The 26,657-nt window shown below is 36.5% G+C and overlaps 1 protein-coding gene across 11 annotated transcripts in view; it reads left to right on the forward strand.

The window, feature by feature from the left end:
* Window positions 1-26,657, forward strand: part of LOC119243219 (nucleoporin SEH1) — a 145,196-nt gene that overhangs the window by 75,637 nt on the left and 42,902 nt on the right. For 6 of the 11 annotated variants that reach the window (XM_037508880.2, XM_037508881.2, XM_037508886.2 and 3 more), the window contains 15 exons: window positions 1,032-1,158; window positions 2,066-2,196; window positions 4,124-4,940; window positions 5,026-5,152; window positions 12,612-12,783; window positions 13,845-14,766; window positions 15,964-16,112; window positions 17,433-17,663; window positions 21,236-21,373; window positions 21,796-21,939; window positions 22,059-22,122; window positions 22,303-22,442; window positions 22,538-22,630; window positions 23,563-23,681; window positions 24,832-25,008. In XM_037508880.2, the coding sequence (XP_037364777.1) occupies window positions 1,032-1,158; window positions 2,066-2,196; window positions 4,124-4,940; window positions 5,026-5,152; window positions 12,612-12,783; window positions 13,845-14,766; window positions 15,964-16,112; window positions 17,433-17,663; window positions 21,236-21,373; window positions 21,796-21,939; window positions 22,059-22,122; window positions 22,303-22,442; window positions 22,538-22,630; window positions 23,563-23,681; window positions 24,832-25,008 (3,551 nt within the window). Of the gene's footprint in view, window positions 1-1,031; window positions 1,159-2,065; window positions 2,197-4,123; window positions 4,941-5,025; window positions 5,153-12,611; window positions 12,784-13,844; window positions 14,767-15,963; window positions 16,113-17,432; window positions 17,664-21,235; window positions 21,374-21,795; window positions 21,940-22,058; window positions 22,123-22,302; window positions 22,443-22,537; window positions 22,631-23,562; window positions 23,682-24,831; window positions 25,009-26,657 lie in introns of those variants that run through there. The other 5 variants (XM_037508883.2, XM_037508884.2, XM_037508882.2 and 2 more) reach the window with 4 other exon arrangements.

Consider the following 26,657-nt stretch of genomic DNA (forward strand, 5'->3'; position numbering starts at 1 on the left):
ACACATTTTCAAGTGTGTATTTATTTTATAAAATGAAATGATCTTGTACTATATACCTTATACTATAAGTTCCAGGATGGCAGAAAGTTTTATCTTTTGTCTCATTCATGTGTCACTGACAATTAACAGTATCTGACACCCGGTAGATACTCAATAATAGTTACTGAAGGAGCGAAGTGTCATTAATGGTTTGTTTTACTTTGGATTTCTTAGTGAGGATAACTAACTTGACTATTCTGATGATTGAAGATAATTAGCAGTAAGGAAATGTAATAGTCTATCTGGACTTCTAATGTTCATCTCTTATAATTTTTTTTTTTTTAAGATTTATTTACTTATTTATACAAGAACCAGGGTACAGGCCAGATGTACTGGAGGGTGAGAGGATTCACCAGAGACAGAGCAGGGAATAGAAACAGGCAGACTGACAAAATACACTGCTGAGGGGATGAGCGGGCGAGACAGGAGAGGTCTGTTGCGCCATATTGGACCCTCGAGGCCAGCTTGCCAGGATTGAACTGGGCTGGCCCGGATCGAACCAGTGCTGCAGAGGCTGTGGACAGCACAGCACTGAGCTCAACTGCCTGCGCCACCAGGGGAGGCCCCTCTTATAATTTAAAGGAAAAGAACTGAATTACTTTATTGCAGTCATTTAGCTCTGTTACCTTTATTTATTTATTTTTAGAGTAACTTTTTTTTTAAAAGATTTATTTATTTATACAAGCACTGGGTACAGTCAGAAGTGCAGGAGGGTGAGAGAATTCACCAGAGTCAGAAAGGAGAGCAGAGCAGGCAGACTGACGAAGTATACTTCTGAGGGGAGCAGCGGGCGGCAGGAGAGGTCTGCGCGCCATGTGGGACCCTCGCTGGCAGCTGGGGATTGAACTGGCGCTGCAGAGGCTGCGGGCAGCTTTGCAACCCAGCGCTCAACCGCTGTACCACCAGGGAGGCCCAGTTACCATTATTTAGATAAAGCAGTCTAAAATTGCTCATAGCAGTTGAAAATTAAATAATCCATGTTTGTTTTGTAGCCATCATTTGGTTATTCTATTAAATCGCCAGAGAAGAGAGAACCTATTGCTTTAATAAGAAAATCTGATTTATCCAAAAGTAATTTGGACAAGGAAATGGCTCATCTTAACCATGATCAGTTTTCAGGTAATGGATGAATGGAGGAGTTTTCAGTTACCTTTTTTTTTTAACCTGTAAATTAGTGATTGTGATTGTTCTTTATGGGTAAAAATATGTTCACTTGAATTTTTTCAATATCAGTTATAGATTGATTTTTTTTGTAACTCACATTGCCTTTTCCGTTGAATGTGAAAATAAATCAGCCAAAAATCACCTAAATACTTTTGTTTCAAAAGACAAAATAAATGAAATTATTTGTTTAAATGGGTGAATTACCTTTGGCCTACTACATTGTACATTATGAGGTTCATGAGTGTAGACATGTTTTACTTAGAGCTGTATTGAGATTTGGACTATGATATACTAAATATGATAAACATCCATGGTAAATACTTACAATCAAACTTTCTTAGTCAACACATAATTATCTAACAACTGATTTTTGCTAGCGCAGTACCTGGTGCCATATATCATATAAAGCTGGACAAGATAGGCTCCATTCATTTAAGGGTCTGTTTTCCAATAGGGGAGTTAGGATAAAAAGATTGTATTGTATTGTTAGTTGATTTTCTATTAGAGAAGTTCTAGTTTACTTCTAGTAAAGAAGTTCATGTTTTTAAATTCAAGTGTTTTTTTTTTTTCTGTATGTGTGAAATGCTTAAAGCTAAAAAGTACTAAATGCCAATATTTTCAGAGTAGAGATTAAAATGTACAATCTTCAAAATTTAGATTTTACAGAGTTGAGTCAAATTAACAATGGTGTGGTCTTTTGTCTTAGTGACTATACATTTAAACAATTTTTGTGAGACTGATTGATACTGGGGATACAAAGACTTTTCCTTGGCAAATAAGCAGGTTGAATGGTTCGGGTCCCACAGATTATTTCTGTGAGATATCATATAGATGTAAGTTGAGTATTGTATATTTTCTACAGGGAATGTAAATGAACAATCTGAGGCACAGCTAAGTGAAATCTCAGTTACACTTCAGGCTGAAGAACTGGAGAGTATTTCCCAAATGAATGAAAATGATGTGACATTAACCAATGATAAAGGCACAACAGAGGTATTTTAAGCCTATCATGAAATAAAGCCGAAACCATGGTTCTTGTATGTGATTAAGATAAGGTTATGTGTAAACAATATATACTGTATAATATGTTATCCTCTGCCTCCTTCCCCCCGGCCCAACCGGGCTTCAGTTTTAAGGGTCAGTTAACTTTTTGGAAACTTTTACCAACATGTGTAATAAACATTCACAAGAGTTTGTAAAATAGTCAGTAGACATGTCACAATTTATGGACCAGTGTACACCCCACGTCAAAAGAGAAAGTGTTACTAATAGCCCAGCAACCATTTTTCTGGTCCATCCAAAATGCTATTACCTCCTTTCTAACCTGAATATGTATTGATTCCACTGTCTTTTCATTTCTATATGAAAGAAATCACGCAGCATATTTTTTCTTTGATTTTTTTCACTTATGTTTGCTAGATGCAGCTATGTTAAGTATACTAGAAGCTTATTTTGATGATCATGTAGTATTCTGTTATGATTATTCTGCAGTTGATATATTCTTTCTACTGTTTTGGAATCATGTCTGTCTTCTGTCTATACAGCACTGCTAAAGATTGTAATTTATAGCAAGTCTTGATGTCTCGTATAGTAAGCCCTCCCCTCTTATTTCTCATTAATAGTTTGTTGACTATTCTTTCAACAACCCTGTTGGATGGCTTTTAATTGAACTTAATCTACAGAACATGAATCTTCTAATCCATGAAAATTAAGACAAAAGAGAAAAACAATTTTTTATTAGATTTTATTAGATTTCTTCCTAATTTGCTAAAATGCTACTTTACTGTTGTGTTTCTTACTTTCATTATCTCTGTGTTGTGACTAAACAGAAAAATGTGATTTTTAATATACTTATTCTGGTAACTCCATTGTCCCCTTTTGGTCTGTTTTATTGTGATTTTGACATGTGAAACATGTCAGTTATTGATTGAGGCGTGTATTTTTACAGGGAACGGTTATTGATACTATTTGCAACCATAGGAGATGATATCTTCCAGACAGGATTTATATTTGCTTCTGACCAGGAATGAGGAACACTAGCAACTTTAGATCACTTTACTCCAGTTACTGGAATTGAGATGATTGAGCTGTAGTCCTTTTGAGCACCATAATAATTATGATTTACCTTTACTCCTAAAGTATATCCCTTTGTGATCTCATCCTAAAGCATGGATGTTTGCATGGCCACCTCCTTTCTGTCATCATTGGTGCACTCTGAACTTGGTTTTTATGTCCTTACAATCCCACTAGAACAGCTTTGATCAGGTTCATCTTGAAGTCCTTATCTGCTCTTCTCAAAGGAGCAGAACCCTCTAGGAAAAGCATATCCAATAATGGCTCACCTCTCTATGATTTTTTCTTCTCTTGGGTTTTGATCCCATCGATTTTCACTGCTTTTTTTTAGCTCTCTAGTGCCTTCCTTGAGATATTTTTGGATATGCTGTCCAGTTCTAATTTGTCTTTGTAAAAGGTTGATTTGCATTACCTTGTTATTAACTGGAGGCAGAAGACATAATTTGCATTTTTAACTTTAGTTTTATGCTTCTTTACTGTCAGTTTCATTTCAGTTTTTTATGCATGGATTCTGTTTTTGTCTTGTTATGAAAAATCCTAGAAATTGAATGACATCAAGAATTAAATGTGGAGTTACAGTGGCTCAATAGCTTCTTAATCTCAGTATTTTGGACTTTTTGTCTCTTTAATAACGAAGATTTTTTTTTAACAGTTGTTAATCAGATCTTGTAAATATCCAGTACACCAGAATTAAAATTGATGAAAGCAGTCTTTTTTTTCAATAGGATATTTAACTGATAAACCATAAATTCTTGCTCCTATTAAATCTTGTATAGTACTTGTAAAGATATGTACATATCCATGAGACTGACATAAACTTAGCTGATGTAAATTTTTTCCTTTCTAGGACATTTTCTTTGTGAACAGCAAAGGGAAGCTAGCTAACGATAGTGATTCTGTACTTAGGATAAGCACCATTGCTTCAGCCATTGCAAATGCATCAGTGAGTACTGATCCTTTACAACTTGCTGCCATGATCAAGACACTTTCAAATAAAACCAGAGAGAAGACTTTTCAGGAACCTGATAAGCAAAAAGATTGTTCCAGTATATCTCATGTATCACCTAATGATTTAGAAAAAAATAATGGATCCAATGTATTTGATGTGGAGAAATACCTTAAAAAAACAGAAGTTAGTAGATATGAAGGTGGAGTGGAAAATTTTTCAAGAGCTGGTACATCTGATCTTTGGGATTTATCTTTGCCAAATGAACATACTACACAATACATCCATACAGTGGACTTAGGTGCTACTAATATAACTGGAAGGCAACCACAAGAAAACCTAGCAGCTGTTTTTTATGGTGGAAGTGGAGAGAGAGCAAACCACAAATCACTTAGAACAGTGAACTTTTCAAATTCAATTCTGGCAAATATGAGAGAGAGTGAGAGTACAGTAGTTGATGTAAAGACATACTCTGTTGACAACAAATTACCAGATATTGGTGACAGTGAAAAAGATACTTCAGTATCTACTCCAACATCTAATAGTTATCCGTTAGTAAGAAACCCCAGAATAGCATCCCTTTGGCTGTTAGAAGAATGTGAAGAAATACAAAATAATAGAGAAATTCAGAGGGAAAATGAGTCTGTTTGTAAAACAAGCAACAGTGAAAAACATGTGACTTTTGAAAAACATTCCATAATCTCACCTAAAATTGTTGGTAAGTATCAAAGGAATTGAGCATATTTATAAAATTATGCAGTTTTTTTTTTCTGTTCTCATTGGGAAATACACCTTTCTGATAGATTTGAAAAATCCCTCTCCTGAAAATGCTGGACATGGCTCAGAGGATGACCAGGATAGCTTCAGACCCTCCACTTCACCACTCAGTCATTCTTCCCCGAGTGAAATTTCTGGAACAGGTTTGTCAGGGTAAGTGCTTACCTATTTCATTTTTTCTTTAACAGTGAAATTACTTAGTTCAGTATAGGAAAATTGAAAAAATTATAAAGAAGAAAATTATCTACCGGTTCATCTCTCAAAGTTAATCATTGCAAATATTTTACAAATTTTTTTCAAGCTCTTTTTCTGTGCAAATTTTTACATTTTGCTTTTTTCTACAGAGCATAATACTCTATTTAAAGGAAAATTAGTAATGTTACTTAATAAATGTGATACTGCTGCTGAATGCTTAATCTTTTCATTTTAGTGTATTGAACTGAATAGCTTTGCTCACAAATTTTTTTTCTGTGCTTTGGCTAATTTCCTAGGATGGATATCTAGAAGTGAAATCACAAAGTCAGAAATACAATTTTTTTTTAAAGATTTATTTATTTTATTTATTTATACAAGCACTGGGTACAGTCAGAAGCGCGGGAGGGTGACTGAATTCAACAGAGCCAGAGCGGGGAACAGAAGAGGCAGACCGACGAAATACACTGCTGAGGGGAGTAGCGGGTGCAGCAGGAGAGGTCTGCGCGCCATGTGGGATCCTCACCAGCGGCCGGGTATCGAACCGGCGCTGCAGAGGCTGCGGGCAGCTTTGCAGCCCAGCCCTCAACCGCTGCGCCACCAGGGGAGGCCCAGGAATAAAATTTTAAGGCTCTCTATTTGCAAGTTATTTTCTAGAAGACTTGCACTGCTACCATAAATGTATGATGAATGTGTCTGTCTGCCTGTTTTCTTACCAGCATTTTAAATAACTTAGAATTTTGGATATTTTTTCTACCTTACAGTATTAGTTTGCATCTTTTTAAAGATTTATTTTAATTTATTTATGCATTTAAGAACTGGGGTGTAGACTAGAGGTGTGTGTTGGGGGGGTGGTGAGATGATTCACCAGAGACAGAGTGGGCAACAGAACAGGCAGATCTACTTTACACTGCTGAGGGGAGCAGCGGGTGAGACAGGAGAGGTCTGCTGTGCCATGTGGGTATCTCCCTGGCCGGGGATTGAACTTGTGCTGCGGTGGCGGTGGATAGCCTCATGGTGCTGTGCATAATCCCTTGTGCCACCAGGGAGGCCTTAGTTTGCATTTTTAATACTAGAATTTAATACTAAATTAACTTTTAAGTTATTAGAATGTTTTAAAGTTGAATTTTTTAAGTGGCCATAGTTAACATTGTTCAAAAATTATATGCATGTATAGAGATTATGTGTGTATGTGTAATTTTTGAGCAATATAAATTTATTGCTTTGTCATATGTACACATGTGTATTTTTAAGTATAGTTGTGTGTGTCTGTGTCTATATCTCCTTTGCTATTCTTTGTCCACCTAGTTCTCTAATTCCCTCACCAGGGAGCTACTATTACTGGTTTCTTAGATTTTCTTCTAGAGTTTCTTTATGCATGTATAAGCCAATATGAATATATATTCTTTTGTCACCCCTTTTTATGCTCAATATAGACTCCTTTATGTGTTTATGTTTGCTCTGAAGAGTTAGCTGTGAGAGCTGCATCTGTTTTCTTATCATTTGGGATCCATGCAAATATAATATATATATGATAAATTCCTGAAAAAGAAATTGTCAAAGAGTGTGTCATTCATGTTCACATTTAAATTAGTATGACCCTTTCTTAGAGGTTGTACTAATTTAATTTTCCATCAGTACCTTAGGAGAGGGCCTCTTTTCTTAGTCTTACCAATGTAATATTTATCAAACTTTTTGATTGTCAGCAATCATAGAGGTGAAAGAACTGTTTCAGTATAGCTCTAGTTCCTATTTTTTCAGTATTGATGAACCTCTTTTCCTTTATATTTGTTTTTACTTTTCTAAAATACTAGCTTGTTTCCTATTTTTCTCAAGGATTTTTAGTCTTTTTTTTTTGGTCTTAATCTCTAAGAGTACTTGACGTATTAGGGAGAATTAAGAGCAAACAAACAACCTTTATTTGTGATAGGAGTTAAAGTTCTTAGTTCTTAGTTTTAGAAGTTTTTTTAACTTGTATTTTTTTGCTATAATATATGAGTATTTTTCTTTATGACTTTAAGAAAAATCTTGTTTGTCTATTGAAAGATTTTAACAAAGAGAATATTTACTGAAAAATGAAATTAATAAAAAAATTCAACATTCTGAAATAAATTGAAATTATATTTGATTTCAAAGTTATTTGCTGTTTCCCAAGCTGCCATCGTAGTCTTGCATAGTCATCTAAAATGGTATGTGTAAGCTATATATATAGCTAAATATCAGTGAAGAACTTAGTTCTTTCATATTTCAGTGACTCCTCATTGATACCTCATCCTGAAATGCTTTTTCATATAAACATTCACTTCTTATTTAACAGTTAATTTTGTATTGTAAGGGACCCTAGAAATCATCCAGCCCAACCAAGTTTGAATGTCACTTGGTAGTGATTTCTCATCATTGATTGTATCCAGTGATTTTTTTCTCCTTCCTCTTCCCATTGGTATTTGTTTAAAACTTATCTAAGTGTTTTTATCTAAATGAATACACAAAGGATCCTATGTCAAGTATAAAAAGGATGATATTATATACTTATGACAAAAGCTAGTTCTCTAAAATTATCAAATATTGTTAAAAATGTATTTGTACTTCTGATACTTGTTATGCCAGCTTTTAAATGATGTGTTTTGATTCTCAATTGTAGTAATTTCCTGTGACTGCCATAACAAAGTACCATAATCTTGATGGCTTAAAACAACAGAAATTTATTGTCTCATAATTCTGTCGGTTATAGATCCAGGGCCATGTTCTCTCTGAAGCATTAGGGGAGGGTCCTTTGTTATCTCTTCCAGCCTCTGGTATTCCAAGCATTCATTGGCTTGTAGAGGCATCATTCTGATCTCTGCCTCTGTATTAACATGACTCACTTCCATCTATGTCTGCGTTCAAATATCCCTTCTCTTATAATAGTAATTTCATTATTAATCCATTCACATTGGATTAAGGGGCCAGTTTACCACAGTGACCTCATCTAAATCACATCTACAGTGTCTCCATTTCAAATAAGATTATATTCTGAGGCACTGGAAGTTAGGAATTCAATGAACCTTTTGAGGATTACAACTCTACCCATAACATCATCTGTTACCAGTGAGAAAATTTATTGAGCATATTCTCCATGTTACTTTTTTCCCCATCCTGCTTTTTTTTTTAGTTGTTATTTCATCGACACATCTATACTTTTTTACTTGCAATTTTTTAGTTTTTTATTCTACAGCTCAATATATCCAGTTCTTGGCATCAGGTATTTCCTCTCAAGGTTGACTGAAGTAATTTGTGTAGAGAAATTACTAAAGGACTAAGGGCCCTGGGTTCTTTTATGTTTAGAAGTTAATCTGTAAGTTTTGTAATTAAAGAATGATGTGACTGTATTTAATTCTTTGCTTCACACTTTCTGGTAGGATTGTTTTATTGTCTATAGAATACAGAATGGCAACTGCAGGGTTCCCTAAATCTCTTTGCTTCAGAATTGACTTGATCTTTTTATAAGCTTATGCCAAAGATGCTTTATCTTCATATCTAGTAAATTTATTTGTCTATGATGTCTCTTCACGGTTCCTTAACCCTGTCACAAAGGTATTCCCTTTCGATATGTGATACAAGATTTTGTTATTTAACCAACATTTTTTCGGGATTACTTGTTAAAATGTTTGTACTGTTCCATCCCTATACTGTTTTCAGGAGCTCTGCAGGTGTATACGTGGAATCTATTTTCCTTGACTTTTATGTTTATTTCCTCTAAACCATTCTTTAAGTACCTTTTACTTTGAGATAGTTTCAGACAATCCCATGCTCCCATCATCTAGTTTCCCCTAGTGATTACCTCCTTATAGCACAATGTAATGACGAGGAACTTGTCATGGGCACAATATAAGTAGAAATTAGTGTCATTTTATCACAGATGTGTGTGAATTTGTGTAACCACCTTCGCCAAAGATATGGATGGAACTTTCCCATCACTCCAGTGATCTACCTTTGTTAATTTCTGTTTCATCTTGTTTATATTTTACACCTCTGACCTCTAGATTCCTTAGTGTTTTCTGTTATTATCTTTTTCCTTCTATATACTCTCAAATTTCATCTTGTTTTATTTGGTTGTGGTTTTTTAAATTGTATGTGACATTTAATAAAAACTCTTAAGTACTTTATAAAGAACACATCATTATGATTTTCTCCTTCACACTGCCCTTGACTGCAGACACAGTGCTTGACTAGATAGCTTCACTGTTGACCACGCCTGTTTTTTCTTGTGCTTCTAAGAAAATATACCTTTTCTCATGAACTTGGCAGGTGTTTACTTTTATTAGGGGACCATGAAATTGGTAAGCTTTATCTACATGCATAAACTAACCAAACACCTTACTTTTCTCCTTTCAGCCTGGAACAAACAACAGGATTTACTGAGTAAAGGCCAATTTATTAGTGGTTAAGTGTACTCAAAACTAAAATTTGCTGGGGAAGATGAAAAGAGAGTGATGTTGCTTAGCCTGTGTGTTTTGCTGCCATAGTCACAACAGCAAATAGCTTTTGAGTTCTCTTGATCTGTATCTGGTGTCTGTATCTGGTGTATAAAGTAATTTGTGAATCCTTTAGGGGCACAGTTTAGCATGCTAGTTTACTGTCCGGTTTGGCCAATCCCAGTGTTAGGATTTCATTGTAGTGTAAGCATAATCAATGTATATAATAAAATACACAGATCTTTGGGTTTTCATGCAGTGAGTTTTAATCATACACCTATATAAATACCACCTCCTGAAATATATAGAATATTTTCATCACACCATTGAAAATTCCTTGTCTCTTTCCAATCAATTCTTCTCTTACCCCATCCCCACCCTGATACCTACTCTCTGATAGGTTTCATTATAATTCAGATTTGTCTTTTCCATTTCATGTGAATGAAATTACACATTACATTTTTTGTGTGTCTAGCTTCTTCCCTTTAACAAGTTTTTGAGAGTCATTCCTGTTGTTGCATGTATCAGTAGCTCATTCTGGTGGTTACTGCCTAGTACTCCGTTGCACTAATATGACACATTCTGTGTATCCATCCTCCTGTTGCTCAGTATGCACTTTCGTTTAAGCCTAGTTTATGGATCCAGTTTATTTATTATTTACATTTGAAAAGGACAGGTTTATTAGGAAAAAGAAAGAAGACGATGCACAGACACAAGTGGGCAGAAAGAACTGCTGGCTCCATTTTATGTTTCTATTACTGCTTTCTTCCAGTTTTCCATTATCAGATTCCAGTGAATGTGTCAGCATCTATCCGTTGGTTTTCTTAGGTTATGATAACCTCTGCATATACAATTCTTTCTTCAGCTGAGGAAGGTTATATTTTCTTCGGATTATTACTCACATTTCCCCTTTGATTATTACCTCTCTTATTACCTCCTATGTTTGAGTATATCATTTTCCCACAGCTGATACTCCCTTCTTTGATCATGTATGAATATTTTCTTTCTCCTAATTTTTTTTATATTCACTATTGCAGGATAGCTGTTTAAGTGTTTATCCTCAGGATCAATGATTTTCTGTAGTATCAGCTATGCATTTTCTTCCTGCCTTTGTGGACTTGTTTATAATCTTTTATTTTTTTAATTCCTCTTGGTACTTTTTATTGTGGTAAAATGGGCTTGATGTTCCTTTCTTTTTTCTTTTTTTTGGGGAGGGGTAGAGTCTTATACTATGTAACTGTTTTGGTCAGTTACAGAACAAATATACCATAGTGGTCACTATCTATAGCCTAGATGCGCAGTGTGCAACACCATCTGGGCTTGTGTACATACACTCTGTTATACACAAAGCAACACAGTCACTTAACAGAATGTATTTAAGGGACACATAGCTGTATTCATATTGAGATGTTGGTCAGAATATTCATTAGTTCAATAGTGACATTGTTTTGTTGAGTTTACTTTTGTTAACATTTTGCTACTTGCAGGCATTTCTTTTTAGCTGACTATCTGCCTTCTAGTATTTCCAGTAGTTCCATAGGGTTGATTTAGAGTTTATAATTCTAAACTCTTTTTGAGTCTCTGTCTGGGCAGCAACTTGGCAGTTTTTGGATTCCTTTGAAGTTTGACATCTTGACTGAAACTTCATTTTTGTGCATTTCAGACAGTTTACTTCTCATTTCTTGAAGGAAGATAAAACCTAAATGCATTTGTTCCTTTCAACCAGAGGGATCAGAGTAATACAGTACATCACTTTTATGTGTATGCAGGGTGTGTATTTGTGTGCCTGCATATGCAAATGCATACAAGAACTTATGTAGATGTATGACATGTAGTGACTGCTACAGACTTGAAACAATTTGGTTACATATTGTCTCCATTGGTTAGAAATGCACTAACCTGTATTTTGTCAAAACTGTCTTGATTATAGTTGATTTGAGACAATTCTTAAAATTTGAAAATAGAATTTTCTTTCTTTGTCCATTGCCCAGCTTCCTATTTTAAACTTTGTGCAAAACAAAAACCAATGGGGTGAAATTCAGGGCTCAATTGGAACTGGCAGAGTGTTCAATAGGTGTAACACACTATTTCCAGAGATAGCTGCAAAAATATCTTCTATCCAATGTGACTTTGCCACTTTTTCTCAAGAGGTACAGCCTGTTTCTTCTTTTTGAATTTGTCTGATCAGTACTGTGATGGATATTGACTAAAAGACTATGATGTGCATAATAATTAATGGTAGTATTTTATTGCTAAGTTTTTTTTTACTTAATATGTTATGAACATCTTTCTGAGACAGAGTAGTATTCAACAGTGTGATTTAAAATAGCTGCCTAGGGTTTTATTGTGTGTGTCATTATTTCCATAGCCTATTCCCTATTTTACTGTCAGTGATAATGTTAGAAGATATGTCCCTTTGGTGAAATCTTTTTAATTACTAATTTTCTTAGGACAAATTCCTAGATTTAGAATATGAGTTAAAGGGCTTTGCTGTATATTGTTTAACTGCTAAACTGCTCAGCCAAAAGTTGTATTATTCTGTATTCTTACCAACAGTATGTGACTGTTCCCCTTTTTTGCACTATCCACATGATTCTTTTTTCTTTTTCCATCTTTGCTCTTTGAGGGCAAGAATATTTGAATGGTCTCTTCTTTCTTTGCTCTATGTCAGGTATCTGGTTAATTTTCATTGAATGCATTGCTAACATTATATGACATTATAGAGTATGTATTAATTAAAATGTCACTTTTTTTCATAGTAGCTTATCAGATGCTCTCTATAGGAATATAATTTATAATTTTAGATAAGGGTAAAAAACTAATCCATGTTTGAATTATTAAATATAGCAGCTAGAACAGAGATTGTAGATTTAGCAAGATTGTTGGCAAACATGAATGATATTTTACTAGTGTAGGTGATGTTAAGGAATGGACAGTTCCACTTATAAGGTATATATTTCTTTCAGGTGTGCTTTAGAGTCTTTTGATTCAGCGTTTCATCATCAGAAGCCCCCCTGTGAGAGTGCACTGTGTCAGTCAGCGTGTCCACAGGATACTATGAGCAGGCTGACTTATGTATCTGAACACGATAGCATCTGTCCCACCACAGGCTCAGACCATGACCTTGAGGACAGAAAGGTGGGCAGCAGTTCATTATTGCTTTAGCAAGGATTTTGTCTCTCAGTATTACTAATGTAGGATTCAGACTAATGTTACGACCTGTATAATTTTTGTTGATATTTTATCGTTAAAGTGTATAAAAGAGTGTGTGTGTGTGTGTGTTGATCAGACAGCTACTACTGGGCACCAGAGGTACAAACATTTTAGCATAGTAGCTACGAACTGCATTGTGATCGCCTCTTCTCTACTGCTTTCTGAAGCAGATTTCAATTTCCCAATCCCGTTTCTTCATCTGTTAGGAGGGAGAATGATATGAAGACAGGGCTTAACCCAAGAAATCACCCCTGTACATATTAACTTATGTTGTTTATTAAAAATGTTGCTGCTATTTGTCATTAATGGTGATGACTAGCAAATAATCTGGCCAAATAATCTGGCCTTTTGTAATCAGTGTCTTTGCTTCTATAACTTTGGTCCGGAAGAACTCTGCAAACCACCCAGAATAATCAGTGATGGTTAAGAACTTTTTGACTTGTATACTGAATTATAGCTGGTCTGCTCTGCAGAGCTGTAAGAGAACAGAACCACGTAACTTCAGACATTAGAACGACAGTATTCATCAAAATTAGCCTCTTCACACACATATACAGCATGGTGGGAGAGTCCATGAACAGTTTTGCACTAATTCCTAGCCTCATTTCCATATGACTTGAAAGTTTGCTTGTCTCCACTCCTTACTTATTAATTTACTTACATTTTTGTTAGACAGTTTATGGCAAAAAAAGGAATTCCTTAAATTTGCATAAAATTGCTTAACCTCTGGTCTACGTAAAACTAGGCAATTTTTTTCAGAGTTGTAATTGGCATTTACTTCCTCTTTAGTTTCTTCATAATTTTTATAAAACATTAATATAAGTTTTCTTTTAATTGTGTATTTCATGGCTTTTTTTTGAAGCTAACTTTTCTTCAGAGTTAATGTCATGTAGATCTCTATTATTTGAGATTGTGTCAGCAGAGTTTGAATTTGTGATATTCAGTATATCTGTAGATTATTTCTTTAAACTGTTTGTCACACCCAGGGGGATATCACCAATGAGTTGAGCACCACAATTATTCAAGCCAGCCCAATTCCATCAGGGGAACGGACTGTGGAAAAGTTGAAAGAAAAACTTCCTTCTCAAAGTAAAGGAAAAGGAGCATTATCATATATTATCCAGAACAACTCAGATATAGAAAAAGTAACTGAAACTACTTCTCTCAGTAGCAAATCTAAAGATGTAAAATCTAACTTGAGTTGGAGTAAAGATCTTTCCTCCAAAAGTGGAGATCCGTCAAAGACGAGTACAGTAGGTTTGACATCAGACCCCAGTGAACTGGACCAGGTCAGTCTGGCTCTCCTATGCAAATCAGACCTCAGCCACCCAGCTGTATCAGCGACAGCACACCTCTCCACATCATGTGAGGTGTCTGTGAACAAAGGCCAAAGAATAACTTCTGAAGATACGTCAACTGCTGATAGTGCATTAAGTGGCCAACTTCCTCATCCGATGGCCTCCGGAGGCCTGTGCGCCCCTGTTTCCAGTACTGCAGACCATGGTTGTGCACCCAAGAGACACAACGTACCCATTGCAGTGCCTACATTCCTGACTCAACATTCTATCACCACGGCTCCTTATGCCCATCAGTGTTTGGGGACACTGCCTTCTGCTGGAAAGAGTGCTTTGCCCCAGTGTCATGCTGGTAGCACCACAGTCTGTGGATTCTCAGGAGGTTGTCCTTATTCTGCTATTGCAGGGGAGCATGTTCAGAAATCTGTGGCCATGGGAACTTATCTAGGACAAAATATTAACTCTGGATTAATGGGTACCTCTTCCTTTTATAACTCATACTCTAATGCCCTAGATCAGAATCTACTAAGCACAGCAAAATCTTTTCCTATGCAGTCTGTTGGTGCAAATTGTGGAATTGAACCATGGGATTCAGGAATGATGTCAGGATTAGGTGAGATGTTTTTTCTCTGTTATTATTTATTGTTTGCTGTTATTTAATAATTTTCTCAAATAAGGATCACAAAATAGGTTTGTTTCAAGGAGAAATTAGTTGTCCTGTATTTCTCTTGTTTTTTTTCTTTGACTTGAGCTGATATTACAGGCCATAACATATTTCTGTGCAAGGCCCCGAATAGCCTTAGAAAAACACAAAAACTTAATCAGATGAGAACTCCTGATATTTTAGTCTTCCTGTTTCTCTCTTGTGTTCTGCTCTTGACTGTCTTATTCTTTCAACTAAGAAACTTTCCATTTAGAGTTAGCTCCCTGAAGAGTAAGTCTCCTTCCAACTTTTAAGTTTTGGAGAGGGGGTAGCTAATGTTGTCATGATAAATAACACCCTTCCTCTCCTCTCTGCTGGCTGAGCCACCCTGATTCTTTTGCTGACAGGCACAGTGCTGGGTGCTTTGCTTTTTCTGACACAGTATACTGAGTGCTGTCACCTCCTCAGCCCTTTTTCTTCTTAAGGAAATTCCAGGACAACTGCATAAGGGTGGCAGAAAGATTGGTCATCATGTAACAGTTCAAATGGAGTCTCTGTCATTTCTTGTTAGACTAGGAAGTTGTTTATAATTTGTGAAAGAAAAAAAGGAAGAGATTACTAATAGTCACTAACATTTAAGAGTTGGTTAGATATAAACTTGAGTTTGAACAATTTTAATTTTTGTTCTTCCTTGCCTGCAGATAGTAGGAATAATTGTTGCCCAGCCTACTCTGAGGCTTATACAGTGTCTCAAAGGACTCCTGAAATCTAGGGCACTTCATACTGTAGTTTTGGGGTATGAACAAGTAATTTTTTTTTTTTTTTTTTTTTTTTTTAGTGCATACAAGGACTGGGGTATAGGTCAGAGGTGCGAAGGTGAGAGGATTCACCAGAGACAGAGTAGGGAGCAGAACAGGCAGGTCTACTGAAAAACACTACTGAGAGGAGCAGTGGGCAAGACGGGAGAGGTCTACTGTGCTATGTGGGTTAGCTTCCTGGCCGGGAATCGAACTCATGCTGCAGTGGCTGGCGATAGCTTAATAGCACTGAGACTTAACCCCTTGTGCACCTGAACAAGTAGTCTTACATAAAAATTTCCATTAACTAGTTGTACTTTTCATCAGGGGTTGCTATAACTTGCATTTTCTCTCTTTTATTTTTACCCAGGGAAAGCAAGAGTACCTGAGGAACTAAAGTTTCCTCATGCTTGCTGTGTTGGCATTGCTTCACAAACCCATCTCAGTGTACTTAACCCAACTGATCGCTGGCTTCAAGTCAGCCTTGGGGTTCTCAGTGTTAGTATTAATGGTGAAAAGGTAAGCTTTCTATGTCTTCTCCTTTGATTCAGCAATTGCATTGTAATAATGCTAGATTTCTCCTCTGTGGTACTTTCTTTTATATAGGGGAGTTATCTCCATACCTTCCTCTTTATATCTTGCCCACAATCTTTGGAATGCTCTTTTTTTCCATCTCCTTTTTGTTATAATACTTCCAGTATAACAGGTGAAAACTAAGTATGTTTCTCTTTTTATGGTCAAATATTATTTATTAATCATATTTCATTATTTACAGTCATGTAAATGTGCTGTTTAAACCTGTTGTTATTATTAATGTTATTTTAAACCTCTGAAAGCAGAGTTTCTGGTTTCTACTTACCAGTTTTGTTGAATGTGATTGAATGTGTTACTGCCATTTATCAATAAAATAGAAAAAGAAACAAGTTACTCTTAGGATATATGCTTTTATTTAGTAAGCGAAATCTTTTTGACTGTTTCACTTATCATGTTCTTGCACGATCTCTTGAGATACCCGAAATAGAATTTTGATACTATAACTTCTTGTCTTTTATATGATCAGTTATAGTGGCTAAGATTCTAGATTCCAGATCTCCTTTCATAATTACAACTATTTAAACATCACATAGTAGAGAGTGGGAATCTAGTCAGCACCTCCTGATTTAGAATGTCCTGATTTGGGGACTTGCAGACCAACATTGGTGGATGGGTTTACTGTCCCTCTTACCTCTTAGTAGTAACCTTATTTATCTGGTAAAGTGATACTGTGTCTATTCTCCCCTCCTCTTTTCCCAACAATTCCCCTCGGATCCTGAGGTTAGATGAAGAGGTGATTGGAAGAAAGAATTGAGGGTGGAAGGAAATGAAATTTGAGCCTTCCTCGGGGTATCTAGGAAGTACTGTTGTTTAATGAAGGGGAATAGAAAAGATTCTCATTGACCGGGGTGGAAGGGATTAGAGTGAGTCAGAATCATAGATAGGAAGCATCTCAAGAACCTGGGTCTAATCCTCTTGCTTTGTACAGCTACAAAAGTGGGTCCTAGGGCCAAACACAGGGCTGAGAAGTATTGCCATCATCAGTGCCCTTTTCAAGAAAAGATCTAGATAACTTTGCATTAAAATAGATTAGGATACACAGATTCGACTTGCCTTCGTAAGTTCATAATTTTGACTAATTGTACTTATTAAAATGAGTTGTAAGACTTGGATATATTTTAAGAGGTCATAAATGTCTGCATTTGGTAGTTCAAGAGGCTTTAAAAGAGCTCTTAAACTAGTTGATTCTGTTTCTTGGTTTTCAATGTTAAGTCATTTAATGAACCATGTGACTTCTTTTTAAAGGTGGATCTTTCAGCATATCCTTGTTTAGTTTTCAAGAACAAAATCATCATAAGACCTCATGCTACAGAAGAGATAAAAGTACTTTTCATTCCATCTGATCCTGGAATTTTCAGATGTACATTCAGTGTTGCTTCTTGGCCATTTTCAGCAGATACTGACACAATATTACAAGCAGAGGCCTTGGCAAGCACAGTCATTCTCACTGCTATTGCTGAGACCCCTATGATTGAGGTAACTGTTTTGTTTTGTTTTTTTAATTTATTTTTGTATAGAAGAACTGGGGTGTAGGCAGGAGGTACCGGGTGTGAGAGAATTCACCAGAGACAGAGTGGAGAGTAGAACAAGCAGATTTACTGAAATACACTGCTAAAGGGAGCATTGGGCGAGACAGGAGAGGTCTGCTGCGTCATGTGGGTTAGCTCCCTGGTGGGGATCAAATTCAGGCCATGGCAATGATAGCACCAGGGAGGCCTGAGGCTCATTTTGATGAAAGCTCTTTACTTTAGAAGTAATATTTGGGGGAAAAAAGAATTTGTGGATGTATGTGTCACAAAATTACTATCAAGCAAACCATTGCTTCTCAATGTATTCATATTCCAAAATTATTATTATCCCAAATTTAAAATTGTTTTCTAAAAACACAGATTTACTTGTTAAGATGTTTATAAAGCAAAGTATAACATTAAAACCTGTTTTCCTACTGGTTCCCTTGATATAATTTGCATTTTGGAGCATATTATCCTTTTATCTATTTATTTATTTTTAAAGATTTATTTATTTATACAAGCACTGGGTACAGTCAGAAGCGTGGGAGGGTGAAAGAACTCACCAGAGACAGAGCGGGGACCAGAACAGGCAGACCGACGAAATACACTGCTGAGGGGAGCAGCGAGTGAGACAGGAGAGGTCTGTCGCACCATGTGGGGCCCTCACCGGTGGCTGGGGATCAAACCGGCTCTGTAGAGGCTGTGGGCAGCTTCGCAGCCCAGTGCTTAACTGCTGTGCCACCAGGGGAGGCCCCCCCCCTTTTTTAAAGGTTTATTTATTTATTTATGCATACAAGAACTGTGGTACGGGCCAGAGGCATGGGTGGGGTGGGGGGGTGAGAGGACCACCAGAGACAGAGTGGGGAACAGAACGGCTAGGCAGACTGAAATACACTGCTGAGGGGAGCAGTGGGCAAGACAGAAGAGGTCTGCTGTGCCATGTGCGTAGCTCCCTGGGATTGAACTCGTGCTGCAGTGGCTGCGGATAACTTCATAGGTTGCGTTTTAACCCCTTGCGCCACCAGGGAGGCCCGCGTATTATCCTTTTCTATACCCAGATATGATTGCTAACAGGAAAGTTTCTCCTACCATCTCCCATTTTATGGAATGAAAAAATTAGGTCTATTCTAGTTGGGGTAATGTTGGATTATATACATCTTTAGAACAGTGGCATTCAACCGCTGCCACACTTTGAGATAACACTAGGGGTTTTAAATACACCCAATGCCTGAGTCCTACCCAGACCAACTGAATTAGAATTGCCTCTTCTTTCTCCTAAGGGCCATATTTTTTTATGCAAACTTCTGCTAGTGTGTAGGTCCTATCTTTTGTGTCATTACTAAATATTTCTCTTTGCTTAGTTTTGGGACTTCTGGGAGACAAGTTTTTAGATTTGTCAGTTTCTTTTAATTCTCTTGATTTTTGTCTTGGATATTGTACAACTGTGTTATTGACATATCTTTAGGCTTGGGATCATTTTATCTTCTGAATGAAATGATTCCTTAAGTAATGATTTTCTGAGGCATCCTTGGTGGCTTATGGGTTAAGTCTCAGCGCTATCGATACACTGTGGCCTGAATTCAATGCCCGGCCAAGGAGCTCACCCACGTATTATGCAGCAGACCCCTCCTGTCTTGTGCACTACTTCCCACAGCAGTGTATTTCAGTAGATCTGACTGTTCTGCTCCCCACTCTGTCTCTTATGAATCCTCTCACCCCCTGCACCACTGGCCAACACCCCAGTTCTTATATGCATAAATAAATAAAAGTAAATCTTGAAAAAAAGGAAAAGTAATGGTTTTAACCCTATTGTATCAGTCTATTTTGCCATACATACATAGATGTATGGCATATATACACACATATATACATATATACACACACACCCATATTGTACGTCATCTTTTATTTAAGTAATTTCCTGGTATATCTATTTTAATCTCTTTACTTTTCATCCTTCAACCTTTGCTTTGTTAGAATGTCTCTTAAAGGTTTCTGATTTTTTTTCTTTTCTTTCCTGACTCTTGGGTAGGTTATAGTTTCCTCTTACTCTTCTTTTGCATCTGCTTTAGTTTGGAAGTGATACATTTCTACTCCCTTTGCTTCTAAAATTAATCATGAACTCTATTCCCTAACAACACAGAAAGCTGGAATCATTTTAATACCTTTCCTTTCACATTATCTTTGACTAATGTTTTGGATCCAAATGATTTTAAAACCATATAGTTAAACTTTTTAACAGATTGAGCAAAGTTTTTCAACTTTGAGTTTTTGCTCACTGTTGCTTTTTCAGTCATCTGTTTTCCTTCCTTTATGAACTCTATTCTATTTAGATTTAAAATGTACCTATTTCATAATATATTTTAGGGCTTTTCTAGTTCTTGGGGTATTCTTCTACTAGGTTGTTTTCTTACATTTCCTTGATTATTTTCTTCATGTGATTTCAAGTTTTTAATTAATATTTAAATTTTTTTAACATGAGCTCACATTCATGGTAGTTGCTTTTTGCTATGGAAATCCCATGTGTTCTGATTTTCCATTGTCCCTAGAGAGTATTTCACATTAATGCCAGGAACCCCAAAGATTTCTGTGAGTCTGACTTGAAGTTCCCATACTTGGGGTGGCATAGGCACACAGTTTCTCACTTCCGCCCGAATGTTCTTCCTCTGCCTACTCATTCCCTGGTGTCCCTCAGATGTGCAAGTGGTTTTTCCAGTTTCCATTTCATAAAAAGAGCACTTCTTTCAATTTCTAAACTTTATGCAGGAAGCTCCAGTTCCTTTCCATTCTCAACTTGAGAGGGTATTGAAGTTCAGCCACCTTTGTGAACCTGGACCCCACACTTTCCATCGGCCACCTGGAAGTCACCTCTCAGTTGCTAATCTGCTTTGAATTCTTTTTTATTTGATGTGTATCTAGGCCAAAGCCATTTATATGCATGTTAAATATTATTCAGCATTTCTGCATGTGTGTGTGTGTGGGAGGAGGTGGGTCTGTGCTATGTTGGTCTCCATGTTTAAGGAAGTTAATCTGTTATGATGATCAACACTCATTTTAAACTTTTGATTTGTCTATTTTGATGTTATTTAAAAAACATGAGTATTGTCAAATCAGGACTAAATCTGAAAATGCTAATACATGTTTTGAAGGGAATTGAGAAGTCAATATATTAATATTAGAGCTCATTGGCTTTATCTTTCGTGAAACTGTCAGTAGTCTTAAGATCTAATAGTCTTTTCAAGTAGTCTTAAGATCTAATAGTCTTTTCAGAGTACAACCGCTTGGATACTGCTTTGTTTTGTAGTATATTTGGGTATATAAACTACCTCAAAAAAAGAATTTAACATTTATTTTATAGACAATACTAATTGTTAAATAGCCCGGGAAAACTTAGGTAAGTTTGCCCTAATATTGACTCTATTTGTGGCTGGAAAGGGCACATAAGTTATGATACTCTTTGAAACTGAACAGTTTTAAATTTTATTTAACATACTGCTTTTTATAAACCATGTTTGTTTGTTTGTTTTTCATAATTAGGTAGAAACAGAAACAAAAGATGTTCTTGATTTTGGTGACTTGATTTATGGAGGCTGGAAAGCTCTCCCATTAAAATTGATAAACAAGACGCATGCCACAGTGCCAATCAGACTTATTATTAATGCTGTAAGTACTAAGGTACAGTAAGAACTCAATTATAAGACACATTAATCTGAAACTGTAGACTCTACTAATATCATTCTTGGTTAATTTTTTTTTTAGGAATATCTTTTTTAATATTTTAGTTTATGTAATTCTTACATCATTGTTCATTTTTGCACAATGTATGCATTTTCATTTTGGTTATATTCCCCGTACAATCCCCAACCCCCTTATTTTGGCCCTAATCCCTCCTACCTCTTCCCCCCTGCCCCCCCGTGTCTCTGATTTATAGTTACTTGTTGATTTTGATTTTTTCTTTATTATAATTAGTCTTTTTCCTGGCCCCTTATTTAGGTTTTCTAAATTCCTGCTATGAGTGAGATTTTGTCAACAAATTTAACATTACACAGCATCATACTATTAGCTTTTCTGAAATTGATTCTTCTGTTTCTGAATAGAATGCCATAGCCTGGCGCTGTTTCACATTTTCCAAGGAACCAGTCCTTGCTTCCATGAAAGCTGCTGCTTATGCCGATGTGATTGCTCAGCTGGCAGCTCCTTCTGTGATCAACCAGATGATGCCTGCCAGTTATGATGGACAGGTATGCTGGGAGGATGGAAGAACAGATGTAGAATTAAAGAGAAAGCTTCCAAACTACCTTTCTTTCATTAAGATTTTAATTTTAATGCCAGTATACATTTCAATATTTTTATTTTACAGGATCCAGAATTTCTGATAATTTGGGTTCTTTTCCATAGTCCAAAAAAAAGGATCACTTCTTCAGGTATCATTTATGTTTTGTAGAAATTGCTTTTATTCTATAGTTAAATGAACTACAAAGTCAAGACTAGTCTATTATTACATGTAAATGCTTTAAGAAATTTGTTTTAAAAATGGCATGCCTTGGTTCAGAATTTAGAATTAAGTAACTCTGGTGTCTGATGAAAAGAATGAAATTTTATAGCAATTCTAGATTCAGCAGAAGAATTCTTGGCAAGAGTTGATATAGAAGTTGATAGCCCTAACCCAACACCAGTCATTAAAAGTATTCATCTTCGAGCAAGAGCAGGAATAGCTAGGATACACGCGCCAAAAGACTTACAGGTACTCTAAACTCTTTGTCATGATTTTATATTCAGGTTGATTTCATTCTAACTGTGACAGTTTTTTTTAAGTGCCTGCTTTGCTCCATCCTCTAGACTATGCATTTGTTTGCCAGTGTGGCTTCCTCAACAAAGCAGCATTTGCCTTTGAAAAATGCTGGGAATATTGATGTTTATTTAGATATCAAGGTAAGAATTTGTCATTGTGCTCTAATATAGCTTTTCCTCAGAGTATGAGACAATGAGTACCTCCATATTCTGAAACATCCTGCCTTGTTAGAATGGGGGGAGGGTGGCAGCAAATCTAGCAATCTGTGTAAGTACTTTTGAGCAGGGTGTTACCTTAGTATAGAGATGAAGAACTTTTAACTTGAACATTTAGTGATTAATGTAGAAGTGAGTTCTGCATTAATTCTGAAAAATGTGTGTTACCTGTGATTAGGTAGCATTTGAGGAAAGTGAGCTACACAGGTAAACATTATTCTTAGATGTGTAGGTAAGTGAGAGGGTGTCAGTCATCAGCAGTGAGGAATGTTTGCTAAGAAAGTGGAAGGAGAAAGAAGTTTCATTCCAAGAGGATAAGACCAGGTGGTGGGACAGTGATTGGCAAGAAAGAAAAAAAATAACCTCAGTAAATAGGAAAGGTGTATATGAGCAGGAGAGTAACTGAGTGTCGGGTCAGGAATGACACAGAGCAGGTTTTCTGATCTGGCCACTGGGTAAAGAAGGAATCCTGGAGCCATCGGGGGGTTTCTCAGGCTTTTATTGAGCTTTACATGCATTGCAGCAACCAGGTACACAGCAGGCAGGGATGCCAGGGGGCCAGGAGGCACACAGGCCTCCAAGCCCCCAGTAAGTGCTCACTCTGGGCTTCTCTGTCCTCTTCTCTCCTCCATTCTCCTGCTTCTTTCCTGATACTCTGGTGACTACCTCAATACTCCTCCCTTGGCCCACAGAAGTATGTAAGTCAGTTAGCAACAATGTAACAACTGCAGGTGCCCCATCAGGCAGGGCAAACCTAATGGTGGGAGGGCAGAAAGCCTGAAAAACCATTTACCCTACACTGAGTAAAAGTCATAGTTTATAAGTTGGCATTTAATAATAATTTTATAAATATTTAGATTCCAGATCAAGGAGGTTCCTTTTCAGTGGATCCAGAGAAGCTATTCCTTAAACCTGGAGAAGAACATGAAATAATGGTTTTATTTACTCCAGAGGATCCCAAAACCTGTGAGGAAAGGTAAGATTAAAAAAGATTGTTTAGAATGCCAAGTTTTCATTCATTTATCGAAACAACCACTTACTTAGATATCCTGTAATCTAAAGCATGAAGGATAAAATACATATTTACCTTGTCTACTGGCTGGTATAGCTTTGTTAGCATTTTTCATTTGGCTTCAGCTTTTCTTCGTTTTTTTTTGTTAAAAGTCTTTTAAGCCAGCTGACTAGAAATTAAGAAATCGCTATTTCCAAGTATATTCTTACAAACATAAATAATGTCAATTTTCGTGTTTCTCATTAACTTTTTTTCTCCAAAGGAACCATTGGTTGACCTTGCCTGGTGTTATGATACTTTTCTTCAGCCCTGAGACTTTATTTTTAAGATTTTTATTTATTTATGCATACAAGAACTGGAGTGTAGGTGCAGGGGGGTGAAAAGATTCACCAGAAAGAGTGGGGGGCAGAACAGGCAGATTTACTGAAATATACTGCTGAGGGGAGCAGTGGGTGAGACAGGACAGGTCTGCTGCGCCATGTGGGTTAGTTCCCAGGCCAGGATTGAACTCATACCGCAGTGACTGTCAATAGCTTGATAGCGCTGAGGCTTTTAATCCTTGTGCCAACAGGGAGGCCCCAGCCCTGAGACTTTTTAGCACCCAAATCATAAGTAAATGTCATCCCCCTACGATGGTCAGAGCACCATTACTATTTGAACTTGATTGATAAACCCAACCTAGGGTCCTAAAACCACTTGGCCTGTCCCCTGTTGGTAATACAACATCTTAGTGGGCTCACTCTGCCTTTATGACCTTACAAGTGAAGAGCTTGCTTTCACAAATGTCAGTATTTGTGCCTGCAACAACCCTTGCTCTCAGTTTCACTGTGTTAGCACCTTCATCTGAGAAGCTTTGCTCAATGCTTCTGACCTTCCTCATAAATAGTATTTGTTTATTCCTGTATTCCATAAGTAAGTCCCTTTCCCACCTCGAAGGTGGTATTGTGACAGTCTCTTTCCCGATCTGAAAGCTCTCCTTTGAAATAGAAGGAATTGTGGGGATGTCACTGTATCCTCAATATCTGATTCAGTCTGTCAGACGAAGGAAGTGTGTAGGAGATAGTTGCTGAAAGAATTGAATTCTGAACATTCAGTTTATATTGTTTTCTGTTAGGATCTTGAGGATATTTGTGCAACCATTTGGGCCTCAGTATGAAGTAATGTTAAAAGGTGAAGTAGTTTCTTCAGAAAATAAACCTCTGACACCTGGATGTTGCTCCTCAGATGTTCCATCAATTTTATCCAACAAGCAGTTTCTGACTTGGGGAGGTATTCCTCTTGGTAGAACACAGTAAGTATGCACATAGTAATTCACTATGCACGTAGTGGCACATGACCTAATGTTCTTCTCTGCTGTGTTAATTATGACTACATTACTCTTTTTAGAATTAAATTTATCTTATATTCCTTAGTCTTCTAATCATGAATTGAACTTTATGAATTTAAATTTTTAATTAAAATTTTCTCCACTTTTTAAAATGGAATCCCAAAAAACAGTTTTCATTTTCTTAAGTTTTTGGTGAATTCTCTGCTAATTACCAAATGTAGGCAATTAAGAATATCGGTTCCTTTTTGGAAAGCACAATGAATAGGTAGAAAGAAAAAATAATCACAGAGATTGTGTTCTGTTAGAAGTTTACAATCTAATTGATGACTACTTCACATTATAAAGAGTAGAAGGGGGGCCTCCCTGGTGGCGCAGCGGTTGAGCGCTGGGCTGCGAGGCTGCCTGTAGCCTCTGCAGCACAGGTTCGATCCCAGGCCACCGGCGAGAGTCCCACATGGTGCGCAGACCTCTTCTGCCGCCTGCTTCTCCCCTCAGCAGTGTACTTCGTCACCCTGCCTGTTCTGCTTTCCGCTCTGGCTCTGGTGAATTCTCTCACCCTCCCGTGCTTCTGACTGTATCCAGTGCTTGTATAAATAAATAAAATAAATGAATCTTTAAAAAAAAAACAATAAAGAGTAGAAGGGGCCTCTAGTTAGAGCAGATAATAATGTTGGGTTGTATCTATGATTTAATTTTATATTTACTTTGATTATACATTATGGTTCACTGAGTTAATAAATAACACTGGCATATAATATGTAATGTATAGAATATATTTTCCTTTATAAGTTTAGAGACAGCTAATTTTTTAACCAACCTCAGACAATAAACACTTCTAATTTACAACCTAGGTAAGTTATTAAACCTGAGTTAACACTTGTTTTTTTCACTTTTGTGGTTTTTTTTTTTTTAATTTTTTAAATTTTTTTTTCATTTTATATATTTTTTACAACATTTTTCATTTTTGCATTTCATGCTGGTTATAGTCCCCATACAATTCTCAACCCCCTTATTAATACATTTCTGTAGATAAGCTTATGGCTTTATTTCTGCTATAAATGTGAAGAAGTTTCTGCTTTAAATTTATAGTTTGTCAGTGCACAAAGAACATAATCAAGCAGTTTGATTTATAGCTTTCATCCATCTGTATAACCATCTGTGTAGTCATCTGTGCGTTGTCTTTTTCCAAAAGCAACTTTCAAAAAGTCAGAGTGAAATAAAAACAATTAAGTGATAAGTGGCCTTTCTGGGAGATGAGGCACCTGGAGTCCTTGAACACTTTTTTTTTTTCATGTTAACTATCATGCTTTTATAGCTTTATTGCATTTTAACATACATAGAACTCACATATTGAAAACATAATTAAATATATTGTGGTAAATTAAGGAAGTTGTGCAGTCATGACAATAATGTAGTGTTAACACATTTCCATTATACCAAAATGATCTCACATACTCAATTCCAGTCAGTCCCTATCCCCAGCCCTCAACATCATGACACCAGTAATTTGCTTTCTCTCTCTCCATTTTTACCTTTCAGGACATTTCATGTAAGCCGAATCCTATAATACAAGGTCTTTTGTGACTTCATTTAACAGTTTCTTGAGGCTTGTC

The sequence above is a fragment of the Talpa occidentalis genome, unplaced genomic scaffold, assembly GCF_014898055.3.
Source record: "Talpa occidentalis isolate TD23 unplaced genomic scaffold, MPIMG_talOcc4v2.1 talOcc4.13, whole genome shotgun sequence".
Classification (NCBI taxonomy): Eukaryota; Metazoa; Chordata; class Mammalia; order Eulipotyphla; family Talpidae; genus Talpa; species Talpa occidentalis.